This window comes from Idiotropiscis lumnitzeri, chromosome 11 (genome assembly GCF_059441095.1).
Source record: "Idiotropiscis lumnitzeri isolate Australia: NSW breed Sydney's pygmy pipehorse chromosome 11, RoL_Ilum_1.0, whole genome shotgun sequence".
Lineage (NCBI taxonomy): Eukaryota > Metazoa > Chordata > Actinopteri > Syngnathiformes > Syngnathidae > Idiotropiscis > Idiotropiscis lumnitzeri.
Window position 1 is genome coordinate 17002412 of NC_142401.1, and position 27230 is coordinate 17029641.

The 27230-nt window shown below is 42.6% G+C and overlaps 1 protein-coding gene across 3 annotated transcripts; it reads right to left on the bottom strand.

Annotated features, from left to right (window-relative positions):
• Nucleotides 1-371: 371 nt before the first annotated feature.
• LOC148327713 (synaptotagmin-2-like) lies at nucleotides 372-26657 on the bottom strand. Of its 3 annotated transcripts, none has more exons than XM_088308960.1 (9): nucleotides 26406-26657; nucleotides 11499-11726; nucleotides 11261-11421; nucleotides 8305-8427; nucleotides 6856-7023; nucleotides 5696-5863; nucleotides 4804-4921; nucleotides 4332-4465; nucleotides 372-1445 (listed from the first exon to the last, which is right to left on the bottom strand). In XM_088308960.1, exons 2-9 carry the CDS (start codon nucleotides 11698-11700, stop codon nucleotides 1230-1232), a joined length of 1290 nt encoding a protein of 429 aa, XP_088165086.1. In that variant the 5' UTR covers nucleotides 11701-11726; nucleotides 26406-26657; the 3' UTR covers nucleotides 372-1229. The 3 variants fall into 3 exon arrangements, with proteins under 3 accessions (XP_088165086.1, XP_088165084.1, XP_088165085.1); XM_088308958.1 differs by having other exon boundaries at nucleotides 8305-8436; XM_088308959.1 differs by lacking the exon at nucleotides 26406-26657 and adding an exon at nucleotides 18124-18279 and having other exon boundaries at nucleotides 8305-8436.
• Nucleotides 26658-27230: the final 573 nt, after the last annotated feature.

The following is a 27230-nucleotide window of genomic DNA, read 5'->3' on the forward strand; positions in this document are numbered from 1 at the left end:
TCACAGGCATATAATCTTTAGCGTCTACAAAAAACGATTAACATTACAGTATAGTAGTTAGTGTGATGGCCTTGATGTGTTTCATCAAGTGTTTTATATATTTGTCTATTATGCCGCCCCCTGGTGGCCAAAACGGGAACACTAGACACAACAATTGGAGATATGATGGTTTGAGTTAAAAGCATGACCATGGTACAAATTAAATCGTAATTCAAGGCACCACTGTACATAAATAATACAAAAGGTTACATCGAGTTTAAATTGGCCTGGGTTTTGAGTCTTCACCCTGTTGTTTTAAATGAGATTAACCACCAGTTCCATTGGAGGCCATCTGCAATATATATATATATATATATATATATTTATATATATATATATAAATATATATATATAAATATATATATATATATATATACACAACAAACATCTCACTTGTGCCACTTGGGAGCAAAAAAATAAATAAAATAAAATATATGAATTTGTGTCACTTGAACCATGCAGTGTAAATCCAGATGACAACACATTTGTGTATGCTTAGAAATCAGAGTTTGGGAAATCAGAAGATAATTATTGCTGACAACCAATTTTCAGACATAGCTGCTAAATCCAAACTCTTGCCGTTTGATGCCTACTAAAATCCAAATCAATCCCCAAAAATTAATATATCGTTGGAAGTTTTCTCGATTCACACATTCATATTTACGCTCAGTTTAAGGTGAGTGAGGTTTTACATCCATGCGGTCGTCTTAGTTGGCACAATAACAGCATCCCTGCCTACTTCTCAATGATGTTCACTCAAGTCTTGAGACAGATCTCAAAATGTCCTCCCATCAATCTAGATGCATAGACAGACAAGTCACCTTGGTGACATGAACAGCACAATTCTAGAGCAGCACCTAAACTCTTCTATTCCGCTTTCTATTTGCCACTTGATGTGAGGATACGTTAGGTGTGCACAGCCGTGGGCAGGTGGGCGAAGCATGCTCTACAAACTAAACCCAAACTTTAATCCAGCTCAGACTTCAGTCTTGAAGTATTTTGAAATGAAAGAAAGTCAAGTCGGGTCACTCTGTAAGCAGACACTAATATGTGAGATGGGATGCTTTGAAACTTAAACTGAATCTATTCTACTGAGTCTTTTGCTGAGCAGGTTTCATGACAAGTCGGGTTAAGTCATGCAAAGTTTCATTAATTGAATGAGGGGCTTCACTGGTTAGGGGCTTTTCTGGTTACTTCTTGGCCGCCAAGGAGGCCAGTTGACCGTCGATGTCCTCCTCCGGTTGCAAAGCGTGCCACTGGGCGATGGGGCGCCGCGGGTTGGCCAGCATGTCAGACCAGTGCTTGAGACCCAGCCCGGTGGCCTTACTGCCCACAAAGATCTTGCCGATGGCGTCGTTCTTGCCGATCTTGTCGTAGTCGAACACAGTGACAGCCACAAGGATTTTCTGCAAATGAATGCAGGATCTCTTTAAAACACTCACCAGACATCTAAACAAGTTGTTCTCAAGATGGGGTAGCCAAATTCCTGGGTGTCCATGAGTGGTAAATTATTGCACAGGTCAATGCATAAAATTGTTGATCTGCAATATAATATGAAATCAATCAATAATATGAAACCCCCTCCATGAGTTGACCCCTTATCGTGGTGGAGGGGTTTGCGTGTCCCAATGATCCTTGGAGCTAAGTTGTCGGGGTCTTTTTTTCCCCTGGTAGGGTCACCCATGGCAAACAGGTCCGAGGTGAGGGTCCAGACAAAGCATAGCTCACAAGAACCCCAATGATGACCACAATATTTGGACCACGATTTCCCTTGCCCGGACGCTGGTCACCGGGGCCCCCCTCTGGAGCCAGGCCTGGAGGTGGGGCACGTCGGCGAGCGCCTGGTGGCCGGGCCTGCAGCCATGGGGCTCGGCCGGGCTCAGCCCAAAGAGGCAACGTGGGTCCCCCTTCACATGGGCTCACCACCTATGGGAGGGGCCAAAGGGGTTCGGTGCAATGTGAGTCGGGCAACGGCAAGAGGCAGGGACCTTGGCGCTCTGATCCCCGGCAACAGAAACTAGCTCTTGGGACATGGAATGTCACCTCCCTGGCGGGGAAGGAGCCTGAGCTGGTGTGCGAGGCAGAGAAATTTCGACTAGATATAGTCGGGCACACCTCCACACACAGCTTAGGCTCTGGTACCAGTCCTCTTGAGAGGAGTTGGACACTCTTTCACTCTGGAGTTGCCCAAGGTGAGAGACGCCAAGCAGGTGTGGGCACACTTATTGCCACCCGGCTTGGCGCCTGTACACTGGGGTTCACCCCGGTAGACGAGAGGGTAGCCTCCCTCTGCCTCAAGGTGGGGGGACGGGTGCTGACTGTTGTTTGTTCTTATGCACCAAACAGCAGTTCAGAGTACCCACCCTTTTTGGAGTCTTTGGAGGGTGTGCTGGAGAGCGTTCCCCCTGGAGACTCCCTCGTTCTGCTGGGGGACTTCAATGCTCACGTGGGTAATGACAGTGAGACCTGGAAGGGCGTGATTGGGAGGAATGGCCCCCCCAATTTGAACCAGAGCGGTGTTCTGTTCCTAGACTTCTGTGCTCGTCATGGATTGTCGATAACAAACACCATGTTCAAGCATAAGGGTGTCCATATGCGCACTGGGCACCAGGACACCCTAGGCCGCAGTTCGATGATCGACTTTGTAGTTGTGTCATCGGATTTGCGGCCGCATGTTTTGGACACTCGGGTGAAGAGAGGGGCGGAGCTGTCAACTGATCACCACCTGGTGGTGACTTGGCTCCGATGGTGGGGGAAGATGCCGGTCCGACCCGGCAGACCCAAGCATATTGTGAGGGTCTGCTGGGAACACTTGGCAGAATCCCCTGTCAGAAAGAGTTTCAACTCCCACCTCCGGCAGAACTTTGCCCACGTACCAGGAGAGGTGGGGGACATTGAGTCTGTTTATGAGTGAGGGGAGGATGGAGCGAGAGATCGGCAGGCGGATCGGTGCAACCTCCGCTGTGATACGGACGCTGTATCGGTCTGTCGTGGTGAAGAGGGAGCTGAGCCAAAAGGCGAAGCTCTCGATTTACCGGTCGATCTACGTTCCTACCCTCACCTATGGTCACGAGCTGTGGGTCGCGACCGAAAGAACAAGGTCTCGGATACAAGCGGCCGAAATTAGTTTCCTCCGCAGGGTGTCTGGGCTCTCCCTTAGAGATAGGGTGAAAAGCTCGGCCATCCGGGAGGGACTCGGTGTCGAGCTGCTGTTCCTCCACGTAGAGAGGAGCCAGATGAGGTGGCTCGGGCATCTGTTTAGGATGCCTCCTGGACGCCTCCCTGGGGAAGTGTTCCGGGCATGTCCCACTGGCAGGAGGCCCAGAGGACGACCCAGGACATGCTGGAGAGACAACGTCTCCCGGCTGGCCTGGGAACACCTGGGCATCCCTCCGGCAGAGCTGGAAGATGTGGCTGGGGAGCGGGAAGTCTGGGCTTTCCTGCTGAATCTGCTGCCTCCGCGACCCGACCCCGGATAAGCGGCGGATAATGGATGGATGGATGGATAATATGAAATCAGACATCACGGGAAGAGTAAAACTACTTTTCTCATCATTAACTACATCATATGTATCATTCTCATCTGCATTAAAACACGATACTGTGCCTGTACAGGATTTAAAATATAATTTCATTTTCACTGGTACATATGTATATAAGGCTACCGGCGTGCCAATAAAACAAGAAACCAATTACTCCTCCTTTCCACTGCTTTGGGACAGTTAAAATTTCTGAAAAGATTGTGACCAGTCAATTTATAAATCTGGCATAGATGAATGAATTAAGTCTTTTTTTTCTAACACAAGGCAATTTCCCTTAATAATCATATAATATAATATGTATCTATTTTTTGAGAATATACCGTTGTCCTATATTTTAGAAACTAAAAATATTTCTGAATAAAAGGCATAATATTCCGTGATTTTTTTTTTCACTTCACTTCTTAAATAAGGCCTTTCCTCTCACGTTTAAACTTTGACTTCAATAACCTACTAAAGCCTGTGATTGGATGGTCACCATTTCAATACCCCGCCTACCATCTGAAGACAGTTGGGATCGGCTCCGGCACGCCCATGACCCTTGCGAGGATAAGCGGTACAGAAAATGAATGAATGGATGGTTGCATCCTACTAAAGCTGAGATTCAAACCCGGAACTTCAGAACTCTGAAGCTTGAGGAGCCAATCGTCCATTCTGCAAGTGCCACTCGTTGTACTCATATTTTGGGGCACGATCTACCTCCTTGTTCTAGTAGAATAATCATACAAGGATCCAGTTTGACATCTACAGTACCTGCATTTGTTCCAGTGGGATTTCAAAGCTGAAGGATTCGTTGTAGTATGGGTTGAGGGTGTTCTTCTTCACTGTTGTCTTCTTCTTTTTCAGACGCTTACCCCCTTGCAGCAGCTGAATCTTCACATATGGGTCTGCATAAGACGGTAAATATAATTTAAAATTAGCTACAGTCCACTTTCATTGAAGGGTTGCGGGTTGAAATACTTTTCACAGCAGCATCCCAATGCATTGTTACGTGGCAGAAGAAGGCATGCTCATTGGATTGTTTTATATTCATGGACAAAGAAACAAGTATTTAGAACAATCATTTGAAACTATAACCCTTGTATGAAGCCCAAAAACAGGCTTGAGACCCTCATCTGAAATCCTAACCATGATTTGAAACAGGAATTTGTTTGAAACCTAAAACCAGGCTTGAAACCTGGCTTGAAGCAAAGGTACTGGCAATTTGAATAATTCTTCTTCCTACCGGATAATCCACAGGCATCCATCTTTTTCAAGTTCTTGGCCTCCAGGATACAAACGGTGAGCTTCCCGGCAGTGGGGACGTAACGCAGGGAGATGCAGATGTCCCCGAGTTTCTCAGGCTGAAAAAGCACAGATGCCAGCGTTGTCAGGTATTAATATTGGTATTTAATCAAGACTAATGAAGCAATGTTCCAAATCATGTCTTCAGCCATTGCTAGCACCAGCTGTGCTGCTCCTCCCTTGACAGGTCAACTACCCATTTGGAAATCTCTCATCCAGTATGCTACTTTTTCAGTTTAAAAGAGATTTAAATCAAACAAAGTGGCTTTATTGAAATGGTTGAGTGTCAAAGTGGGAAATCTTAAATTAGGTACCTATTTCTGTAAATGTGTCTCTGAGCGAACCTTTATGTTTTTTTTAGATTGGGACATAACAGTGGCGGTATACATAATACTGCTTCCACTTTTAATTTAAAAAGCACTATTATATCAAAGGTATCAGTTCTGTTGAGCTGCCGTGGTAGCATGGATTAGCATCAGCTAACATTATCTCATAACTGGCACATGCACGAATGTTCGACAAAGGAATCTGGCAGCTTGGAAGTGGTGCTCCTACAAGTGAAAATGTCTGGCAATGTAATAAATCGCTTATGTCTTCAGATTCTAAGCTATTTGAGAACAAGCAGCTTTTCTCCTAGTCGCAACATTTTAGCTCAGCTGCCCCATTATGATAGTACCAGAAGATGGACTCGGCATTTGCATGAGGCAGAACTGCCCCCAACGACTGAAGGTTGGCGTTTGGAACTGCAGTCAATGGGGGGAAGCATTATATGCATCCTTTCAAATTGAACTCAATGTCAAACAGTTACAATAAAATGACATTTCGATTTGCACCTCCTCCTGATCGGCGCTCTCCAGGTCTCGCCACTCCTCAATGGGACGCCCGAGGTCGATGGTGTTCATGGGCAGCTTCACCTCGCCGATGACATCGTGCTTAGAGAAGCGGTCATAGTCGAAAACGGACATCACTAGTGTTTTGCCACCAAGTTCTTCGTAGGGCACCTGTTGTGGTGAACAAGAATCAGCATTTATGTAACCATTGTAGACCTTTCGGTCAAATTGTAAATGCAGCCTCTTGCAACGACAGATTTTTCATTGTACTCAGTATTTCCGTTTGGGACGTTTGACTGCTGGCCAGTCAATCACGAGGCAAATAAGCACGCATTCACACTCACAGTGACACCTATGGGCAATTTAGGGTTTTCCATGGAACCAAATGTACGTTTGTGGAAAGTGTGAGAATCTGGAGTACCCACAGAAAAACAACGCAAACACTGGGAGTACATGCAAACTCCACACAGGAAGGCCATAACTGAGATTCAAACATGGAACCTCATCACTAAGAGGAGGCTATGAACCACTAGTTCAGCGTGTTCAACGTGCTCATCCTAATTCATACATGTATGCATATTTTTTATTGCAATACAGCCTTCCCTCATTTGGGTCGTTCGTGAACTGGAGCTCTTTCAGCTCTCTTTGCTCAAGAGAGGCGGGAACACCCTTGATTGGTCACCACCGATTGCAGGACAGATGAAAACATGCAAACATTCACATTGGTGACCAGTCCGGTGTATGCTCTGCCTCTCACCCTAAGTCAGCTGAGACTCCAATTCACCCCCAACTTCAATGAATCGAAGTGGAAAAGAAAACACATGGAAGGATGTACAATTGATCTGTCAACATAATTCCTTCAAGTGCCAACCCCAGGCTCCGGCAAAAACTGAAATGTACTCGGAGAAGCGTATTGCGAGATATTAAATGTTGAAAATAAAGATATGTTCACTTCACACGAGGAACACTGTACTGTACAGTAAGAATGTCTCTGCAGCTGTTGCAAATGTGCAGACAGGCAGAACTTTCAATCTGACCCAGAGACATTTGTCGAGTCCCTGCAGACCTTATTAGCTGACACAAGCAGCCTCAAAAACCTGGCATAACACATTTCTAATAGACTTTAGTGCTTTCATTTACTACTTGGTCTTTTACAGACTTACCTTGAAGACAAAGGTCTCATTGAAGACGGGGTTGAGCGTTTTCTTGTGGACTTTGGTGTCAAACTTCTTCTTCTTATCAGGGAAAAGAAGGACTCGAACGTATGGATCAGAAGTCCCGCCCGAATCCATGGACATGAGATCCGCCGCTTGAAGGATGCCGACGGTGAGCTGGGTGTGAAAATAAGATCCAACCATGGCTTGATTTACTCGGGTTTACTTTTTGCAAACGCCTACAAAGTATCACAATCAGTCAACACCCGTCTCGACTGACTGGAGATGTATTAAATTCTTCAATGTGACAAAGGTTAGAACAACAACTCCTGCAAACAAAACAACTTTATGTAGTTTTTCTTCCAGGGGACACTCAAGTGATCACCAGTTGGCAGCTAAGAAAATTACCAACTGTACAAACTGACGGGTACGTACTCATCACTTGTGTCATTTCTTTAGAATCAGCCCTGAAATATGGAAGAAAATTATGCACCACTGGCCTCGCTCACTTTACATTTTAGTGTTGGAAAACAGAATTAGTCCAGTCTTGCTTTGACAGAAGGTTAATCATTGCATGTACCAGAAAATTGAAGGGGAACATACTTCTAGGAAGGAGGAAAAATAATGAATACTATGGGTGTGATACTATAGTACATAAAAATTGTCGTTCTGGTTGGGTTTGAGATGGCGAGCAGTTAAAATTGAGTACAGTAATCGAGCAATATCACAAACATAAAACAGACTATGGGTAGCAGAGCTCCCAACTGTTGTGGATTGTCCATATTTTGTCGTAAAAATGAGTCATATCTACCTTGTATCGGCCGTAACACTATCTGTTTGGTGTTTTTAAAAAAAATTATGTAATGGATCACATTGCTCACACATGTTGAAACGAGCAATTATGATCTACCTTTTCTTGACAAGACGTCGCAGTTGCGAATCACCTGCTAAATGTGATGGAACACTGCGCTATGTCAACAGCAACAACAAAGAGTCCGCACAAAAAGGAATCTCAGCTAGCATAAGCGCTACGCTACACTCTGCTTGTGTGAGTGGGAGGCGCGGTCAACTTGATTAAAATTTGTAGCTGTGCAAGTTGGACCCTAGTCTTTTACTACCTTATACTAACACGGTACACATAGTTGAAGTGGGAATGACCAGGAATTCCCCCTTAATGCTAAAACAGGGGTCTTCAATCCTGTTCTTCGAGGGCCAATGTCCTGCCTGTTTTCCATCACTCCCCGCTCCATCACACTTGCTTCAATTCATCAGATAATCAGTAAGGTCTACAGAAAAAAAGGTTAAATGAAAAATAGTAAGCCTAAGTGCGGCAGAAATAGAATGTCTTCTGGGTCTCCATGCTCTGTTCGTAACCTCGAAATGCTATATGTCAGAAGGTCATAAACCAAAGGCTTATCGATTCAACCTGCTTCATCAATTTAATCGGGAACCACGGACCTTTGTGTTTTCAAAGTCGTAGTCAATGGAATATTGCAGCTTGCCCAGCTTCTCTTGCTCCTTCTCCTCTTCCTCCTTCTCCTCTTCCGTGAGCCCAGTCTCTCCCTCATCATCGTCATCATCCTGCGGTTTCTGTGGGGATGAAGTGACATCATGATGATATCAAATGTCAAAAGATTATGGAGCCCAACACATTGGGGCCCCCCGTAATTCACTAGCATGCCACAGAGCCCCGTTGAGTGTCTGACTAAGTCAACCCAAGAAGATCAAAACTGATTTTTTTATTTTGTTTTCATTTTTAGCAACTCCTCTCATTTGAGCTCTTCTGACATGCTAGTGCAGGACAGGGGCAGCCAGTCGGTGGAGGCATCACATGCGCCTTTCATCAGCATTCCATCACTCTCCAGAGCCGCCTGTTCAAGAAGCTTAAGTTGTAAGGTCCAATGGACAAGAGGTTAAAATGTTCCAAGGGGATTTTTTGTGTGGTAAGCAATAGAGCTGACTTTTAAGCCTCATGGCCATTTCCAACTCCACAGGACTGGCATTGCTCCACTCAATTAAGGGTTTTATACAATTGAAATTACGTGCAAACCAGACCTCACTGAACCCATCATAAGATATACGAACAATGTCCATGAAGGAGAACAATGGTCTGTTGTTGGCCACACTATGGTGAACAAATTTTCCAAGCTTAAAGGCACCAAGAAACCGGATTGCTGCAGCCAAGTGATGACTGTGGAGGAGAATGACAGTCAGCTGTATTTCTTCTGCTACGGTAAGAACAGATTTTTTTCCAGAGGGCAAAACGAAAATAGACCGCTGCAGCCAAGTAGTGAATGTGGATGAGATTAAGAGTCTCTTGTAGTTACTTTTGTTGGCCATGGTAAAAGCAATTTTATATGAGACTGAGAATAGCCAGAAACTTGCAGTATTGCGGCCAAGTGGAGAGTGTAGAGTATTATACTGCACTATCCAACGCTGTCGCTAATGTTAGCATAAGATAGAAATCGACTCTATAAATGAACGAATGGCAGTGGTCACCCAAGTGGTTTCGGCTGAACATTTTTGGAACGCTGCTGACCAAGTACTTGAAATATAGTAGTGCCTTGCATGAGTCAATAGCAAGTTTTAGGAAGTATTGGTACCAAGCGGTGGATAGATGGCAACAAATTGATTAAATGGCTGCGTATATCTCTTCCACTTTTGTGTAGCACCACAATGGAAGCACTTTCATACAGTTCACAACCACTGATTTCAAGAGAACAACCTTTTCATAACGACTGCTGCATATTTCTATAACCTTTCATCCGGGTCATGGGTGTGCTCGAGCCTATCTCACCTGACTTTTGGTGAGAGGTAGCGTGCACCCTGGACTGGTCGCCAGTCAATCGCAAGGCAGACTGTACGACAGTGTTGTTGATTAATGCCTGAAACTATCTTAGTCTTTTTGGCTTTTCAGAGTGGTTCTTGAGACTATAACAGGTGGTTGGGATTCATGCAGTCATCTACATATTTTTTTTATAAACCCACCACAACATGCCCTGTAGCACATGCATTGATTAATAGTGTTAGATTGTCCCTCTCCGGTCCATATCACAACATTAGATGGTTAGACTCCTTCTCCGGAGCAGATCATGGCTTTCCAAGGTATCAAATGGGGGAGAAAAACATAAAATAAGCCATTCCAGAGAACCCGTCAAATCCCACAACAGCCAATCCACCTACCGTAGAACGGCGGTCCACCACAGTCAAGAAACACAAGGCAGACACATAGCCACAAAACAGGAAGAAAAGCAGAAAGAGGAAGAGATTCAACTCACAAGACAACAAGAGAGAGAGAGTGGTCGCTGTCGCTGTTGCTGTGAAAAATGACACACTTGTGTAGGACCTTCACTGATGCTAATTAAATGCTTTAATTAAAGAGCTACAATCAGTCTATGTGGGTGTCAGTCGATTAGAGTGAAGATGAATCACACATGTATGCTCTTAATTTATCAAGTATAGCTTGTAGTGTGTTCTCCTACTCAATAGTTGTAACAAAGCATGTCATTTTTCACTGCAGTGGAGTATATTTGAACAAGGACAAAATCGGATAAGAGAAAAGAAAAATGCAGGGGTCCTCCAGACGACTGCTGGGGAAGCAACAAAATTGGTTAATGACACATCATGAAGAATTAGATGAGAAAATTTCTCAAAAATTAGAGCTAGGATTGTGATTAGGTTTATGGAGTTAGGGATGGGGTAAGGGTAGTCAGAGTTAAGTTTTAAGGTTGGGATATTTGGGTGGGGTTATAATTAGAAGGTGTGTCACAAAAGTTCCAGGATTGGTGTCACAAACGAGCGTTCCCCCTTCCAAGTAATCCTCTGCAATTTTCCAGCCTTCTCTGTCACTCCTTCATGCACTCCTAGAAGCATTCTTCCTGGATCCTCTGCAACTCTGTCATCGCAACAATCTGGGTGTCATCCACATCTTTCTAACAGATCCACTTAGCTTCCCCCTTGATCTTGGGAATGAGGATAAAAAAAAAAATCACATGGGGTCAGATCAGGTGAATGAGGTGGTTGCTCCAGCACAGTGATGTCCCTTTTGGCTAGAAACGGTCGGATGCTCAGGGAATTGTAAGCAGATGCGTTGTCATGGTGAAGCAGCCTCTTGGCCTGCACTAACTCGTGCCTCTTCTTACACTCTGTACGAAACAAACACGGAGTTTGATCACCTGGTTAACATTGGATAGGAAGACTATTTCTTTTTGGTTTGGGTTTAAAATGTATCTTTTGTGACAGCAGTTCTGGTATACTTTGTATTTCTGACACGCTTTAGGGTTAGTGTTTAGGGTTAAGTCGGTGGAGTAACATTTAGGCAGTTTGAACTATATTTTAAGATTGTGTTAGAGGATTAGGATAAAAGTTAGGTGGTTAGAGTTTAGGTTTAGGGAGACACCAGGAGGAGTCATACCTCACCGCCCTCCATGTTCTTCATATTGAAGCCATCCTTGCCCTTCTTTCCCTTCTTGTTCTTCTTTTTCTTGCAGCAGCACTTTTTGATGATGCAGAAGCAGCAGGTGAGGACCAGCAAAGCAGCAACCACTGCGATGGCGATCAGAGCCCATGGGGGCACTAGAGGGACAAAGAAAATGTCAGACCAAACATGTCACATGAAAATTTTCCCCCAAAAAAACAGCGCCATCACTCACGTGGGATTTTGTCAATTTCATTCAAGAACTTGCTCTTGATCTCCTCAAACATGTCATTCTTGTTGATTTCTGTGTTGTTGCCAGAGCTTTCGGCCACCGTGGAGATAGAGGCTGAGGTGGGGGCCATACTCGCAGTGGTGGTGGCACCGGTGGGCTCGGCGGGGGCCACCGGCTGTGGCCTCCTGAACAGATTGAACTTCATTGCCAGAGAGACAAGGCGCGGCGTTCCTGTACGACAAAATGCACCAAAAATAAAGATGATGTGACAACTTTGAGTAGATGGTCTATATCAGGGGTTTCAAGATCCAGTCATGGAGGGCCGCTTTCCTGCATGCTTTCAATCTCTCCCGGCTGCAACCCAGCTGGTTCAAATGATCAGCCTATCAGCAAGATCTGAAGAAGCCTGATAAGTATCCTGCTCATTTGAATCAGGTGTGTTGCAGCGGGAGAGATGGAAAACTTGCAGGACATTGGCCCTCGAGGACTGGAGTTTGACATCCCTGCTCTATATACTCAGTAGGTGGACTCCTATCTACATATACCAAATTTGAGCATTTTCCCTTACCTGTGAGCAACTCAGTAAAAACTCGATTGTCAGATGTCACTCAAAGTTCTGAAGTAGTCTGATGTCTAGGATTATAGTATGTGTTAGTACTCGAGTTAGGGGTTTAGATTTTAAGGATGTGGTTTGGAGTTATGGTTAAGGGTTGTTTTGTAGGATTTGAGATTGTGGGTTAAGTTTTAAGGTTCTGCTCAGAATTAAGGGTTAAGCATTGTGGTTGCAGTTAAAAGGGTAGATTAGGTACTAAAGTGAGGATTGAGTCTTATCTATAGAGGTAAATTTTACGTTTTATTTTTGGTGATAGGGTTAAGGATGGGGCGGCACGGTGGACGACTGGTTAGCACGATGGCCTCACAGTGAGAGACAGCATCGGGCGTGGGTTCAATCCCAGCTCCGGCCGTCCTGTGTGGAGTTTGCATGTTCTCCCCGTGCCTGCGTGGGTTTCCTCCGGGTACTCCGGTTTCCTCCCACATTCCAAAAACATGCATGGCAGGCCGATTGAACACTCTAAATTGCCCCTAGGTATGAGTGTGAGTGCGGATGGTTGTTCGTCTCTGTGTGCCCTGCGATTGGCTGGCAACCAGTTCAGGGTGTCCCCTGCCTACTGCCCGAAGATAGCTGGGATAGGCTCTAGCACCCCCCGCGACCCTAGTGAGGAGAAGCGGTACAGATGATGGATGGATGGATGGGTTAAGGATTGGCATTCAAATTAGGGGATAAGGCATTACTCTTATGTGTAAGATTACGGTACCAGAATTAAAGATCAATACAGATGCGGTTTGTACAACACATTGGATTAAACAGATATCTGAGCACACGCTCACAATCGGGAGAAACACAAACTCATCTGTTATGTTCGACGACACGAGAACTTACTGTCCAAGTGACAAATAGAAAAAAGTCACAGCTTCTCCGAGCATAATGTTCCGGAAAAGATGGACGAGGCAGACTCAAAATGGAATTAAAGAATCCTCCTGGGCAGGTGAAGAGGGAAGGAGGGAGGGCAGCCATTTACTTTCATTTGTGACTTTTCTTCATGATGAAGTAGCGTTGTGGCTAAATTAAATGAATCGGCTGTTGTGTAAGTAGAAGATCGCTACACTTGAATCACGGAAGGGTCCTTGAGGACTTTCTGTGCCCAGGGTTGATTTCCCAGTTGGCACACTAATGAGAGTTGGGGAATCACTGGAATGTCACTGGACTCGAGAAGGTTAAGAAAAACCAAGACACTGGAACAAATATTTACAAAGATCTTGCAGGAATATTCTTTAGTCAGGACTGTGTATACAGAGTCGTCGAAAAAGGGAGAGTAAAAAAAGGAGGAGTGGGATTTTAGGGACATGTGATTGCCAGTAGGGAAAAGCAATATGGTCAAACTTTTCAGATATCAATATTCTTTACAGATATCTCAATAACAATATGATAACGATGTTAATATGGCTTAAATGAAAACTAAGCTTTTTTTTTTTTTTTTTTTTAAGAAAAAGTAAAATATCAACCTTAAAGGATGTGTAAAGTGCAGTTCTTTAATTAGAACTCACTGACAGTCAGCAATAAATTTAAATGCACTTTAATGATAACAATTTTATGCTACAATAAAAGTGTTAATTGTGTTTATTTACGTGTTTATGCGTGTGTTAACCCTCTCAATGTGTGTGTTATGTACCAATTTATCCATGCATGTGTGGCTTGATGCAATAAGGAGCTTTAGTCCAGAGGGCCGCCAAACAGGGCGCGATGATTCCGAACCAGACTTGGACCGGATCATTGCAAAAAATAACAGTTGGCCACTCACTCCTACACACTGGGCCATGTAATGTATAAAATGCTGCATTGTATCACTTTTTATTATTCTACAAAAACATAATGTGAGTCAAGGAACAGCTAACATGATCCAGAAATAGGATGTGAACGATAATCATGAGGAAAATTGTGGATATACAGTATTGATAGGCGAGGTTTGCTCTTATTTATTGAGTAGACATTTTTACCACAAGCTTTGCAATGATAAATATGGTTAAGTATTGTTGTGAAACACAATAATGTGTTTCTTTGGCACATGTCTATGCATTTACGTTTCAGTGCGTTTCTCTCTCCGTCTGCGTAAGATTTATTTGCATGTGGCCCAAAATCCTTGACAGAATCCCTGCCACTTGCTGCTGTACTTCACTCACACAAGTAAGGAAAAACACAAAACAAAACACAGTTCCACCCTAAATTTGCACAAACCTGAAAATAATCTTCTTTAAGGTCAAGACTTTTCATGATATGCTATCTGCTTTGATGTCTCATTAAACACAGACGTACGAAAAATAAAGATACATGTCCCAAAAGACAAGCAAGATGCCGCTTGGTGCTGTGAACAACTCAATACAGTAAAACAAAATTTGAAGAAATCTGTCATCGTATGACTGGTATCTCAAACAGCAAAATGAATTTTCCGCATCAGCGATTCAAACCTTTCTTTTTATTTTGAGTGAATACAAAAAAGAACAAAAACAAGAAGTGGTTACCTTTGTACATCGTTTATTATTCAATTCAATCCACAAGAAATTGTGCCCAGTAGCTCATATTTTTGTTGGCGCTTACTGTTTATGTTAGAGGCATCAATAAATGAGAGCGACCAGATACTGCAGATGACCAATCTATTCGCTATAGCAGGGAAAAAAAGCAGTCATTCATCAGTTTTAGCAAATGTAAATTTGTCCGAGTTTTTTTTTTATTACTGCAGTTGGATTGGTTTATAGCAACATTTGGTAGTTATCCCACGTCTGGATGATGACTCAGCTCAGCCTCAGGCAAAAAAAGAAAAGTTGCAATGGTGCACATTTAGAGACATAAACCATTTTGACATTGAACGTCGTTAAAACTGCTAACAAGCGGACATGCTGAGTGAGATTCTCAGTCGTCAAAAAGTGATTTGCTTGCGGCTCACTGTTCTTTGTAATTATTTTTATCAGGTGTGTGTATGTGTATATGACAAATATGAAATGCAGTTGGAATGACTACGATGAGAAGGAATAAAAAAGACCCTGTAGTAATAGTCTGCCTGTTACCGCTGGGTCACATTTTCATGTGTCACATATATGGAGATGTTATTTTATTTTATTTATTTATTTATTTCTAACTTTACTATAGGTCCATTTAACTCATGTGTTTGTTTGGTAAGCATAAGAGAGGAAAAAAAGGAAAATGTGATAAATGTGCACAATCAAAATTTAGTGCAATAATTAAAAAAAAAAAATTTAGTAATTTGTTGTGATTACTGGAAAGGAATGTATAAATTAGCCATTTGTGGACCCTTTTTATGACTTTTAGTGCTTTGTATATTTATTTACTATACCATAAATAGGAAGGTGAGAGCAAATTAAAAAATATTTTTGGGTGAATATCAAAAAAGTTATCAAATGAAGTTCATGTGGTCAGTTGTGCGCTATTTTTAGCCCCTTGTGTCACACATTTACCATTCCATGTCACTTATGATTAATCAATTATGTAAATCATTTAACATTTTAAATATGAGAAAGGAAACTGAGTACGTTCTTATTTTCCACTTTTTAAATATTTTTTTTCTTGAATTGTAAACTTTAAATTGGTCTATTTGACAACAGTTAACCACTGAGGGGGAAAAAAACATGAAACGCACTAGGAAAAAAAGGCTTATTGAAATATTTGCACTAAATGACATGCTTGCCAGCAAACATTTCTAAAAGATTAAATTAAAATGTATTGTACTTAAAGAAAATAATGTACAATATTGAATTCAAATAAAAAAGCTGTTGAAGACAGTATGCCCGGTTTTAAAATTCAATTGTTAAACAGTGGTTCTTTTGCTTACCCGTGACTAGAGGGAGCCCTCATACCACCCTTTAAGAATGACTACACTAGACTATATAAACAAAATTAGTTTAGACAACAGGACTGCCTAGATTGGTCTGCTGTAATCCTGAAATGGGTTCGTCAAGGTATGTATGTGGCTGATACCGCCACAATCTGCGCTAATCTATGAAAGCTATATGTAATACACTAATATTGTTTTATTCCAGTACAAAATATAGATAATAATGAACTTCTAATGAAATTGATGAATTCACTTTGCACCGTTTTATTTAATTCCTTGGTGAGCTTATAACTTTTGGTCACATGTACGGCCAAACTTAGAAGAGTCACTGCCACGAAAAATGGATAGTCACGGATAACAAATTCAAATATATATATATATTATGGCTGCACAACATTGGAAAACTTGCAATATGTGATTTAGCTGTCGATTAGCATTATCAATATCGTTGCAATATTTTACATATACCTAAAAAAATGACATTTCCATTATCTCATATCTCTGAAAGATTTTTTCAATTTCGTGATGGATGGATGGTTAGATTGATAGATAGATAGCACTCGGCTAACTGTTGCAAATGCAGGGGATGCAGATGATGCCTCAACAGTGCTGTGCAAGTAATCGAATTTCAATTTGGATTATTGCACTCAACGACTATAACATTGGTATAATAGTAAAAAACAATTATTATAGACAGTAAATATTATTATATATAAAACGTTGTTAAACTAGTATTCATTTTGCAATGTGTAATACAACAGTGAGTATAATGGTGATAAAAATGAGGGCATTCTATTGAAAATGTCTATTTAGTGTATAGCAAGTAAACTCCAATGCACTGTTTCTTTATGTGAAGAAATGTCATCATCAGCCACACGGCTTATCCTGCACAGGGTCGCTTGAGGGTGCTGGAGCCTATGCCATCTGACTACGGGTGAACAGCGCGCCACATCCTGAGCCAGCCTGGCACAAGGCAGACATAGACACCGTCACCGAGTGGGAACCGATCCCACGCTGCCTGCACACAACTCTGGCAGATGTACCACTACACCATCAGCAACTTAGTTCTTCGAGGAAATTATACTCGATTTTGCACGGTGGATGACTGGTTAGCACGATGCTCCACAGTGCAGAGGCCGTGGGCTCGATTACGGCTCCGGCCTTCCTGTTTGGAGTTTGCATGTTCTCCCCATGCCTGCGTGGGTTTCCTCTGGGTACTCATTTTTCCTCCCACATTCCAAAAAACCTGCTTGGCAGGTTGATTGGACCCTCTAAATTGCCCCTAGGTATGAGTGTGAGCGCGGATGGTTGTTTGTCTATGTCTGAATTGCGATTGGCTGGCAACCAGTTCAGGGTGTCCCCCTGGCATAGGCTCCAGCACCCTCAAGCGACCCTTGTGAGGAGAAACGCCTTGGATAATGGATGGATGGATACTTGATTTCTTTCTTTTTTTTTAATTTTAAGATTGATTTGTCTTAATATTGTTTCCATTTATATATTTTTTGTTTTGGACCCCCCCAAAAACTTATAATTTGAATAATTGTGATTAATATTTTTTTCATAATCAAGCAGCCTTACCGCAAGATAATACAGACATAATTTAAAGGCTATCACATGATTCATAACTGCCCAATCAGAGACTTGACTAGAATTTAATCCAGCCCAAGAAACTTCACGTGCTTGTTGTTTCCTGTTCCGCTAAAACTGCTGCTTCGTTAGCATCTGCACTAATTCCTCTCGAGGACGGTGTCTGAACCGGTTCATTTTGATGATGTTCAGACTCTTGTCTGCTCACCAGTTTGCCAGTTATTAATGAACATGTGATACAGACACACACGCGGCGGCTGTAGGAGCCGCCGTCCGTCCTCTGGCCATTCGTTTTTGTTGCTAAGCAATCCTGAAAGTGCCTGTCAGCCTTGTGCTAGCCAATTGCCCACAACCCCCGGCGAGCCAGCCAGCCAATCCAGAGAGCAGCATTTGTCTTGCTGCCCAGTATCAAATAATTATAACTGCGCCCTAAATCACTAAACGTATGACCATTCTGATTAAAGTTTGCCATTTCAGTTCACACTTGTAATAATTGGTCCGAGCAAAACAGAATATAATGAATGGACGGCTTTAACTTCAATAACTTGTGTTGACTGATTGAATAAAAGCCCAGTGGCACTTCCACTTTGTCCGATATTAACATGAAGATACATGCATGTGTTATTCCAACTCACCAGTTAAATAAGGTGGTGGTGGTTCTGGTGATGGTGGTGTACGCCCCCCTTACTCCTGTCCCCACCAGTTTCGGGCTTCACTCGCTCACCAACATAGTCAGATTCCTTCCGTAAAGCAGAGACTGCAGTCTCCTCTTGCACTTCACTCCACTGCAGCAACACACCCCCACCCCTTCCTCCTCCTCTTCCTCAGCCTCCTCCAATACCCAGCATCTCCTCACACACACACACACACACACCCACACACACCTACTGCGCTGCGACTCCCCCTTTACCTCACTTTTACACCGGGCCTCATTGGGATGCGATTCACACACAATGCATCATGTCACCTTTTTTTTTTTTTTTTTTTGGGAGAGGATCAATAATGCCACAAAATGACATTCATGTGGTCTCCGCTTGCTGATGAAATGACAAGTGCATTAAGTTAATGGGTTCGGAAACTTGCCACGTTTCCCCGATTGTGCCAAAATGCGTCACCCCGGGCATGTGCAGTGGCTCTCTCTTCTGATTGGTCAGCGGCCTACGCAGAAATGTAAACAGGAAGTTGCCATACAGCCATCCATTTACTCTAGCGCTTTGTTCGGGTAATGGGTGAACTCGAGCCTGTCAAAGATTAATTTATTTGTTCGGGGACAATCATACACCCAAGACTGGTCGCCAGCCAATCACATTGTACATGTATACAAACAGGTATTTATGCTAACATTCTCACTCATAGACAATCGTAGAATCTGCACCTCAGATGACTTTTGGCAAGAGAAGCACCATGGACTGGTTGTGAGTCAATTAGGGAGAATAGTCAAGCAGCCATTCTCAGTCAGGTCACATTCACAACTATGGACAATTTAGAGTCTCTATTGAACTTTAGCATACAGGTTTTTGTTTGCGGCAAGAACATGGAAATTTCACACAGGAAAGGCTGGAGCTGACATTAAACCCAAGAAGCATTATGAGGTGGATGTGCAAACAACTACCCATCCATCCGTTATCCAAGCCGCTTCTCCTCACAAGGGTCACGGGTGTGCTGGAGCCTATCCCAGCTGTCTTCGGGAAGCAGGCGGTATACACCCTGAACAGGTTTCCAGCGAATCACAGGGCAAGACAAACAACCAACAGTGCTCGCAATCACACTAAGGACAATCTGGAGCATTCAATTAACCTACCATGGGTGTTTCTGGAATGTGGGAGGAAGCCAGAGTACTGGAGGAAACCCATGCAGGCACGGGGAGAACGTGCAAACTCCACACCGTAAAGCCGTAACTAGTGCTACCTCAGTCTTTTTTATTTATTTATTTTTTATAAATGTTTCATACTTCTTCACTTAGGTCGTTGCCCTGTAGACATTTTTATAAATCTCCCTTCCAATTCATAACTTGATCATTTTATTGTGATATTATCATGTGATATTATAGCCAGGCTAGCACATCAATTTTACAAATCAATATTGGTAAAAGCAGAAATCATAATATTCAAGTCACAATGTATAGTTCCCTTCCCTTTCGCAGGCATTGTGAAAGGGACTGGTGTCTGGAGTGCTGTAGAGTAATACTTGCTGGACAACAACAATTGCTTTCAACATAACAGGAAGGAGAGAAGTGATTGCCTGGTGTTAAACTTCGCCCCCCTGTCCCCACATCCCATATTTGATTCAACCTCTGGAATTAAATTGTTGGCTCTACCTCAAGGGCAAGGGGTTCATGTCCAGTGTGATGTATAATAATACTTGGAGTGTAATGGGTTAAACTTCACATCTCTGTCCTTGCATTGTTTTACATATAGGCGACATCCCAAAATATATGTATTTAAAGACTATGTACTGTATGTAGAACACAATTTTGGAGATATAACAATAAAAAGTTTATTACAAAAATGGGTCCAGTAGCACTAATGGGCAGCTCCCAGACACTGTTGGAACTTAAGCACGTTTGTTCAGATCAGCGATTGTCTGGCACAATGGGGACATGGAAGTATAGCCGAGGTATGCTTACAATTACCGTTATCATACACAAGGCAACTCACTGTGCTTCACACATGCAGAAACACAACACCTACAAGCATTTACGAACACAGCTGTTAACAACATTCAAAAGCAAAGCAAAGAAAACAAAAATACCTGACAAAAAAAAATACTAAAACAAATTATTTGGGAAAACTCTGCTAAGAATCGGTTTTCTATGAAAAATGTGAGATGGGAATCCCCCATCTAAAACAATTAATAAAAATAAAAAAATTGAATGCATGGTTCTGCTGTACCTGGCTTTTGAAAATGCTGAATCAACTTGATGTCTCGTGTGACATAGATACAATACTAGAAATGAGTGACCTGTGTTAAAATCCATGCACATTACCCTACCCACAAAGGTGGCATAAAATCTACTTTGTGTCGTAACCCTATGTCTATTTCATTTTGCTGAAAATGATGGATTTTCCAGCGAATGCGAAAAGAGTCACTCTTTCCAATCACCAAATGATATCACTTCAACATCATCAGTTAAGCAACCCACTAAGATGACACATGACTCAACAGTTTTGGTCATGATGGGAGAAAGGCCATGACAAAGTTGCAGCGTCACTATGCACATACACACACACGCACACACACACCCCCACACACACTTGGATGGACGCAAAGTACATTAACGGTGAATATTGTAAGTGCATTGCATTGACGGAGATTGACCTGCAGCTAACCCATGCCTAAAGTCTTTGGGGAGGCAAGCATCCTCCCCACTATCTCCATCCCCATCACATGGACAAAGGCCAGAGGACAAGTGGGGATATCACAGCTCCAGATGCTAAGGACAGAAGGTGTGTATATGTGTGTATGTGTGTGAGTGCGTGTGCGTGCGTGTGTGCGGCGAGGCTGCAGGATGTATAAAAAAGACTGCACCCTCTGTGCTGCAATGCAGGGGAGCAACACAGCGAGCGGCTGCAAGGCACTTGGGCCAAAAAGTCCTCCTACCGACGCCATCCTGCTCTCTTTTCGTTCTGTCTTTCTAATAGTTGACAGGTCATTTAATAGTCTTTTAGATTGATTATCAACACTGAAAGCAATGGGCTAGATTTGTGGATATCATATCATATATCAATGTTGATATTGATATTGACACCAATGTAACGGGATCCGTTCAAATCTCAGTGACTAATACTTTGAATTGAAATCTTTGAGGGGTTGTTAGTTTTTTTTTTTTGTTTTGTTTTGTTTTTGCACATTATTTATTTATTGTTGCATTTCACATAACAGATTAGGTCAAGAGTCGAGGGCTGGGGTGTCAAGATCCAGTCCTGGAAGGCCACTTTCCTGCCTGCTTTCAAGCTCATCAGCAAGCTTTGAAGAAGCCTGATAAGTATCCTACTCATTTGAATCAGGTGTGCTGCAGCCGGGAGAGATGCAGGACACCGGTCCTCAAGGACTGGGGTTTGACACTCCTGGTCTAGGGCCAGGTCTTGGAATCTTGCCAGGATGACAGCTAGTATTATTTTATAGCTCTCCTCTGATGACTAAGACCAGGACGATCTTTTAGACCCAAGACAAAGATCAAAGGTCAAGGGCCAGGACTACAACAAGGTTTAAGATCTAAGATCCAATGGCCAGGACCAAGAGTAGGTCTATGTCTAATCTCGAGGGCCGGGACTGGGGCGAGGACAAGGACAAACATGGATTCGGACTTGGGCTAGACCTACAATACAAGGTCTAAGAATTGGGGACAATTATATAACTAGGTCTTGGGTCCCGGGCTACGAGTAAGCCTGACGCTGAGGAAGAGGACCAAGTTTAGGTCAAGGTTAAAGTACATGGCCAGTATGTGGTCAGTTGTCATGCTAGAACTCAGTATGGTATGCAGTACTATGGTCCTGGGCCTGGCCTTATATGAAGGTCTATTGACAGGGCTAGATCTGAGTTTTAGAGTCAAAAGTGGACTAGCCCTAAGATCTAGATGTAGGTCAGGAATAGGGCTAGGTCTTAGGTCTATAACTAGGTCTAATGTCAGTGGCATCTCCAGTATTAGGCGTGAACAGGCCATCAGACTGGCCAGTACGGATGGAGTGGGAAGAAAGAAAAATGCGCTGTATTCCTGCTTTTATTTATTTGCAACCTGTTCATGACGGACACTGCCTTTCCCTGTTCTCCCTCTTCAACCCCCCAGCCCCCATGCGTGTTGTGTGCTGAGCAGTGTTGGCACCAACCTCTGACAGATGGCTGATATATGTGTGTGTTTGATCACTGTCACTCACCTGAGAGGGATTGCACAAAGACTATCTTGATAAATGTCATACATATATTTTTACAGTTTCTATTTTTGATATTTTTTCAGTTTGTGTAATGTAGTCTATCGTGCTAAAATGTAGCTTTTCACATGTACGAGCACCACTGAGGAGCTATTACACCAAATGCCTCCATGTCCATTTGAGACCCCATGTTTAACTCAACAAATTATTGGAATCACCAGAGTAAGGTGCTAAAATACTAATTATCTGTTGCGTGTCTTCCGCTTTAGATTTCCCAAGTGAATTCCTCAAACTTTCGTTAAAGCAAAAAAAAAAAAACAATACAACCATCATACTCTGCCACATGAGTAGGATTTAAATAAGTCACTGGGGTGTAGTGACTTGGTGGCACATTCAGTGTCGGTTCAGTTCCCACTCAGTGGTGGTGTGAATGTGAGTCTGAATGGTTTGTCTGTCACAATTTGTGTCCTGCGACTAACTGGTGACCAATTCAGTGTGTAGTCCGCATTTCACCCGAATTGAGCTGGGAGAAGCAACTTTGAAAACCCTGAATAGGATCAGTGATGAACAGAATGCCGACTGGATGGATATAAAGTTGGAATTAAATGATTTTTTTTCCAATCAAAAAATGTCAAGATCTAAGAACATAAATGCACTTGTGCAAGCACACATAAACACATAAATTAAATATTGTCGACTTATATATAATCTATATATATATATAAAGTCCAAGAGTGTTGTTTTTAGTATTTTTCATATCTGCACTCACTGAATGCGGAGTGCAGATATTTTCAGTTAATGCAGGACAAGATTACAGGCTGAAGCACACAATGTCATTTCATGAAGCATCACGCAGCAGAGGCGGCCATGTGGGGAGCGTCTACAAATAGGAGTCTGCTGATGCCTACATTACTTAGTAGTTGAACATCACGTAAAATGCAGAGCAAGCCAACTAAGCATCATTGTACTGGAATACCTACTCCATTAAGTGTCACACTCAAGTTCTCACAATGTAATGCAAAATATTAATGATAATCTTATCACAATGTTTTTTGCTTAATTCCAAGTTAAAAATGTGGAGATATCCCTGGTGAATTCCTAATACGTGACTATCGACAAATAAAACATCAGAACCATCAATTAGGAAGATCAAGTCATAAACTGATTAAAAATAGAATTTTTATTTTTTTTATTTTTTTTTTACCAGATCTCTTGTCTCGGGAACAGGCAAGGGTAGAAAGATAAAACCGTTTTCACTTAAAAGTTGAAACCATCAACCTTTCTGCTGCTGTGATCATGCCAGACTATTGTTACACCACAATCAAGGTTTTTACTTTTTGATTTTCATCGTTCACCCCAACAGAGCCGTTCAAATGAAAGACTCAGTAATGAAAGAAAGCGATCTTAGATCGCGTTGTGACATTTGCGAATGAGTAAATGCTGATGAGTTGTAGAGAGGCCAAAGATCCCGCCAGCACCACCAAGGTTGACTAGCCCAAGACCATAATGCAAGCTAGAAATGAAAAGTTTTGAAAGTTCTTCTCATTTATGTATTTTCTGTTTCTGATGTTGGACAATGGAGAATATGAAATGCTGAGTGAAATGTGACCCAATAAGACTAAAAGAAATAGGCGCGTCACAAAATTATTTGTCATTTGTCAGCAGCTGCGCCATTCCATCATCGTAAGCCCATCACTCAGTTTCCGCAATATTTACTAGTCAATACTCCATGGCATTATGGGAAAATGGCATTAGCAAATGATGCACAGCAGACATAAACTTAGAAAGAAAAAGACTATTGACATGATGTAGGCCAAATGCAAAAAAAAATATTTTTGTGGTTCTTACTTGCAAACGTGCAATTAAGTTAATACTCTGTGGCATGACTTGGGGAAAAGAATGCTTGTTTTTACATTTCATCAACACTTTCGAATGTGAAAAAGCAGCAGCAGCTCGTACAAATGGTAACCGAGATTTAACAGCCAACACAACCAAGACTGGCGAGCGATGCTTCCTGTCGGAGGACCGACAGACGGATTACGACCCTGAATAAAGTTGACTCTTTAGTGTTCGTTACATAATGTGCTGCAGGATGAATCTCCTCTTGATGATTTTTTCACTGTGCCAAGAGGAAGTCCTCATTAAACACTAACGCACACACAACGTTGTGAGTTCTTTTGGGAATGCCACATGCTCTGGCCCAGTTCCATCACCGCCACGTGTCATTCCGAGTATCAGGAAAACACCTTTGATTTGAAAGTCCATCAAAATGGCTTGGAGAAGCAGCATGAGGCGTGGATTATGCCTAGGTTGAGGAACCAGGACTTGTGAGGACTCACATATTTGAAGGTGTAGGGTCAGGGGATTGTGACCACCATGTTGCCTACGTAGCAAGCCTGTAACGTGTAATTCCCTTAGCATGTTTTGTTCTTGTTCATTGATATATTGATGAAGAAAATGCTATTGAATTGTAAAACCAACTGTTCTGTCAAAGAAAAATATCCTTAGCATGCTATTAGCTTTTTTTTTTTTTTTAATGACACCCAATTGGTGTTTACAGTAAAACAAAACACACATCAAGAATAATGACACATATTGTATATTTTAATACAAAACATGTTTTGTTTTTTAAAACATCTTACCGCTAATGGTAAGGTCAATGGAATATCCCATTGATATGCTAACAGGTATTAGCAACACTTTGGAAATGATATTACTTCAAATCAGAAATATTTGAACACAAACGCTGTGGAAACACACAACGTAAGATAGCACTACTGAAAGGTATAAATTCTTCCTAATCGGTGAAAAACGTTAGCACAACCTTTTTCTGTTCTCATTCTAAGAGTGTTCACCATCCATGCACAGAACAACACTGCCCCTTAGAGGCCAAACGTCATGCAAAGCGTCAGTATTTCTTTTGCGTTTTCCCTCAATTGGTATTATTTTATCTATCCATCCATTATCTGAACCGCTGATCCCCACGAGGGTCACGGGTGTGCTGCAGCCTATGCCAGCTGTCTTCGGGCAGTTGACAGGGGACACCCTGAACTGGTTGCCAGCCAATCGCAGAGCACGCAAAGACGAACAATCATCAGCGCTCACAAACATGCCTAAGGGAAATTCAGGGTGTCCAATGTGGGAGGAAAGCTAAGTACCCAGAGAAACCCCACGCAGGCATGGGGAGAACATGCAACTCTACACAGGAATCCGGAATCGAACCCTACAACTCTGAACTGTGAGGCCATCGTGCTAACCAGTCGCCCACCGTGCCACCCGGGACTATTTAATTATATTTTTATTTTACCTCCTTTCGCATTTCAAATTAGATTTAAAGTTACGTTTCCAATTATTCAGGGACTTTTCTTTTCCTAAAAATTAAGCAATACCAAACATATAAGTACTTTTGTCATATCAACACACATGACATGGCATGGAATAGAATCCGTGAAATTCCAAGTTAGTCCTATGACTTGTTAAAATAACATAAGATAAAAAAGAAAATGGTGAAGAGATAAGTCTAATGTAGCGGCACCCTCTGTCTATTTCATGATCACAAACAATCATTTGAAACGGGAGCACAAAAATATTATGCTTGATTTAAACTGCTCATTAAAATGCGCGGGGGAGTCAACAAAGAGGGGACAGGGGATGGGTGGGAGTGCATTGAGTGTGACGTGAGCACTTCTTTCCCTGATGCTGGCTTAGCACATTTGACATCTGCAGATACACATTAGAGTGAACCAAACTCTCCATTCATAAAGTTGCAATGATTTAAAACAAACCAACAAAACCAAAGTGCCCTTAATCCAACCTCTCTCTCCCACACACGTATGTTTTTGTTATGTAACATTATACTGCAGCAGGCATCACTATGAGGCTACGCAAGCCCCCCCCACCCTCTCCCCTCTTTACCCCCACCCTCGGCCATCATCCCATGCAGCAAAAGTTCCACTCGTGCAGATTAGAGTGCAATCTTCTATAATGACTTCCTAATTCTGTCTCATTGTGCCTGTAATGAGGTTAGGAGCCTCTGAGACTAATCTTACCTGGAATCAAAGCTTGAGAAGACACGAAAAAAAGGAGAGACGCCCCCTCCCAAAAAAAAAAATCAGTGGCTCAAAAACATCATCCAGACGTCACCTGCAATGTTTTGTAGTTTTGCGGGGGGTTTTTCTGCTCTCAAAAGACGCTTTGCAAACACTCACAACATTTTTCCATCACACTGACAATCGCCGGTGTCGTTCCTTTGCTGTATTTCCCGGCACTCTTCGCTCATTGGCCCGTCAAAAGAGCAGGAGGAGGGGTTTGCATCGATGTGGTGCATTCATCACCCCAGCTCCTACTCCTCCTTCTTCTTCATCCATGCAGATGCTGCTGAGCTGGGACAATCGATGAGAGAGACAGAGATGGAGGCAGATAGAGAGAGAGTGAGCGTGATTGAGGGAGAGAGAAGCAGTTCAGCTGGTGCCTGTGCCTGTACGAGGAGTGCGTTCGCAGGAACATGCGTTCACTGATGTGCAATGAAGGAGGAAGGTGGTGGCCGGTGGGTGTGCTGCAGTTTGAAGCAATGCAACACAACCAGTACCATCTTGTTCCCACCAAACAAGCAGTCGGGTGCTCAGTTTTTGGTAGGCAAAACCTGGGATGTTACCGAAGGAGAGGTTCAGCAACCCTACATTTGGCTACCATGGCGCATAACAAATAATAATTATAAGAATATGATTACAATAATGCGGTGGCGGGTCGTCCATTACCCATATTGGCCTTCAGTGAAGTCCTACTTAGTCCGACTTGAATAAATTCCCCTAATAATGCTATCATTTATGACACCTCGGCTGGACAAATAATATAGAGAGAGACACTTACGCACT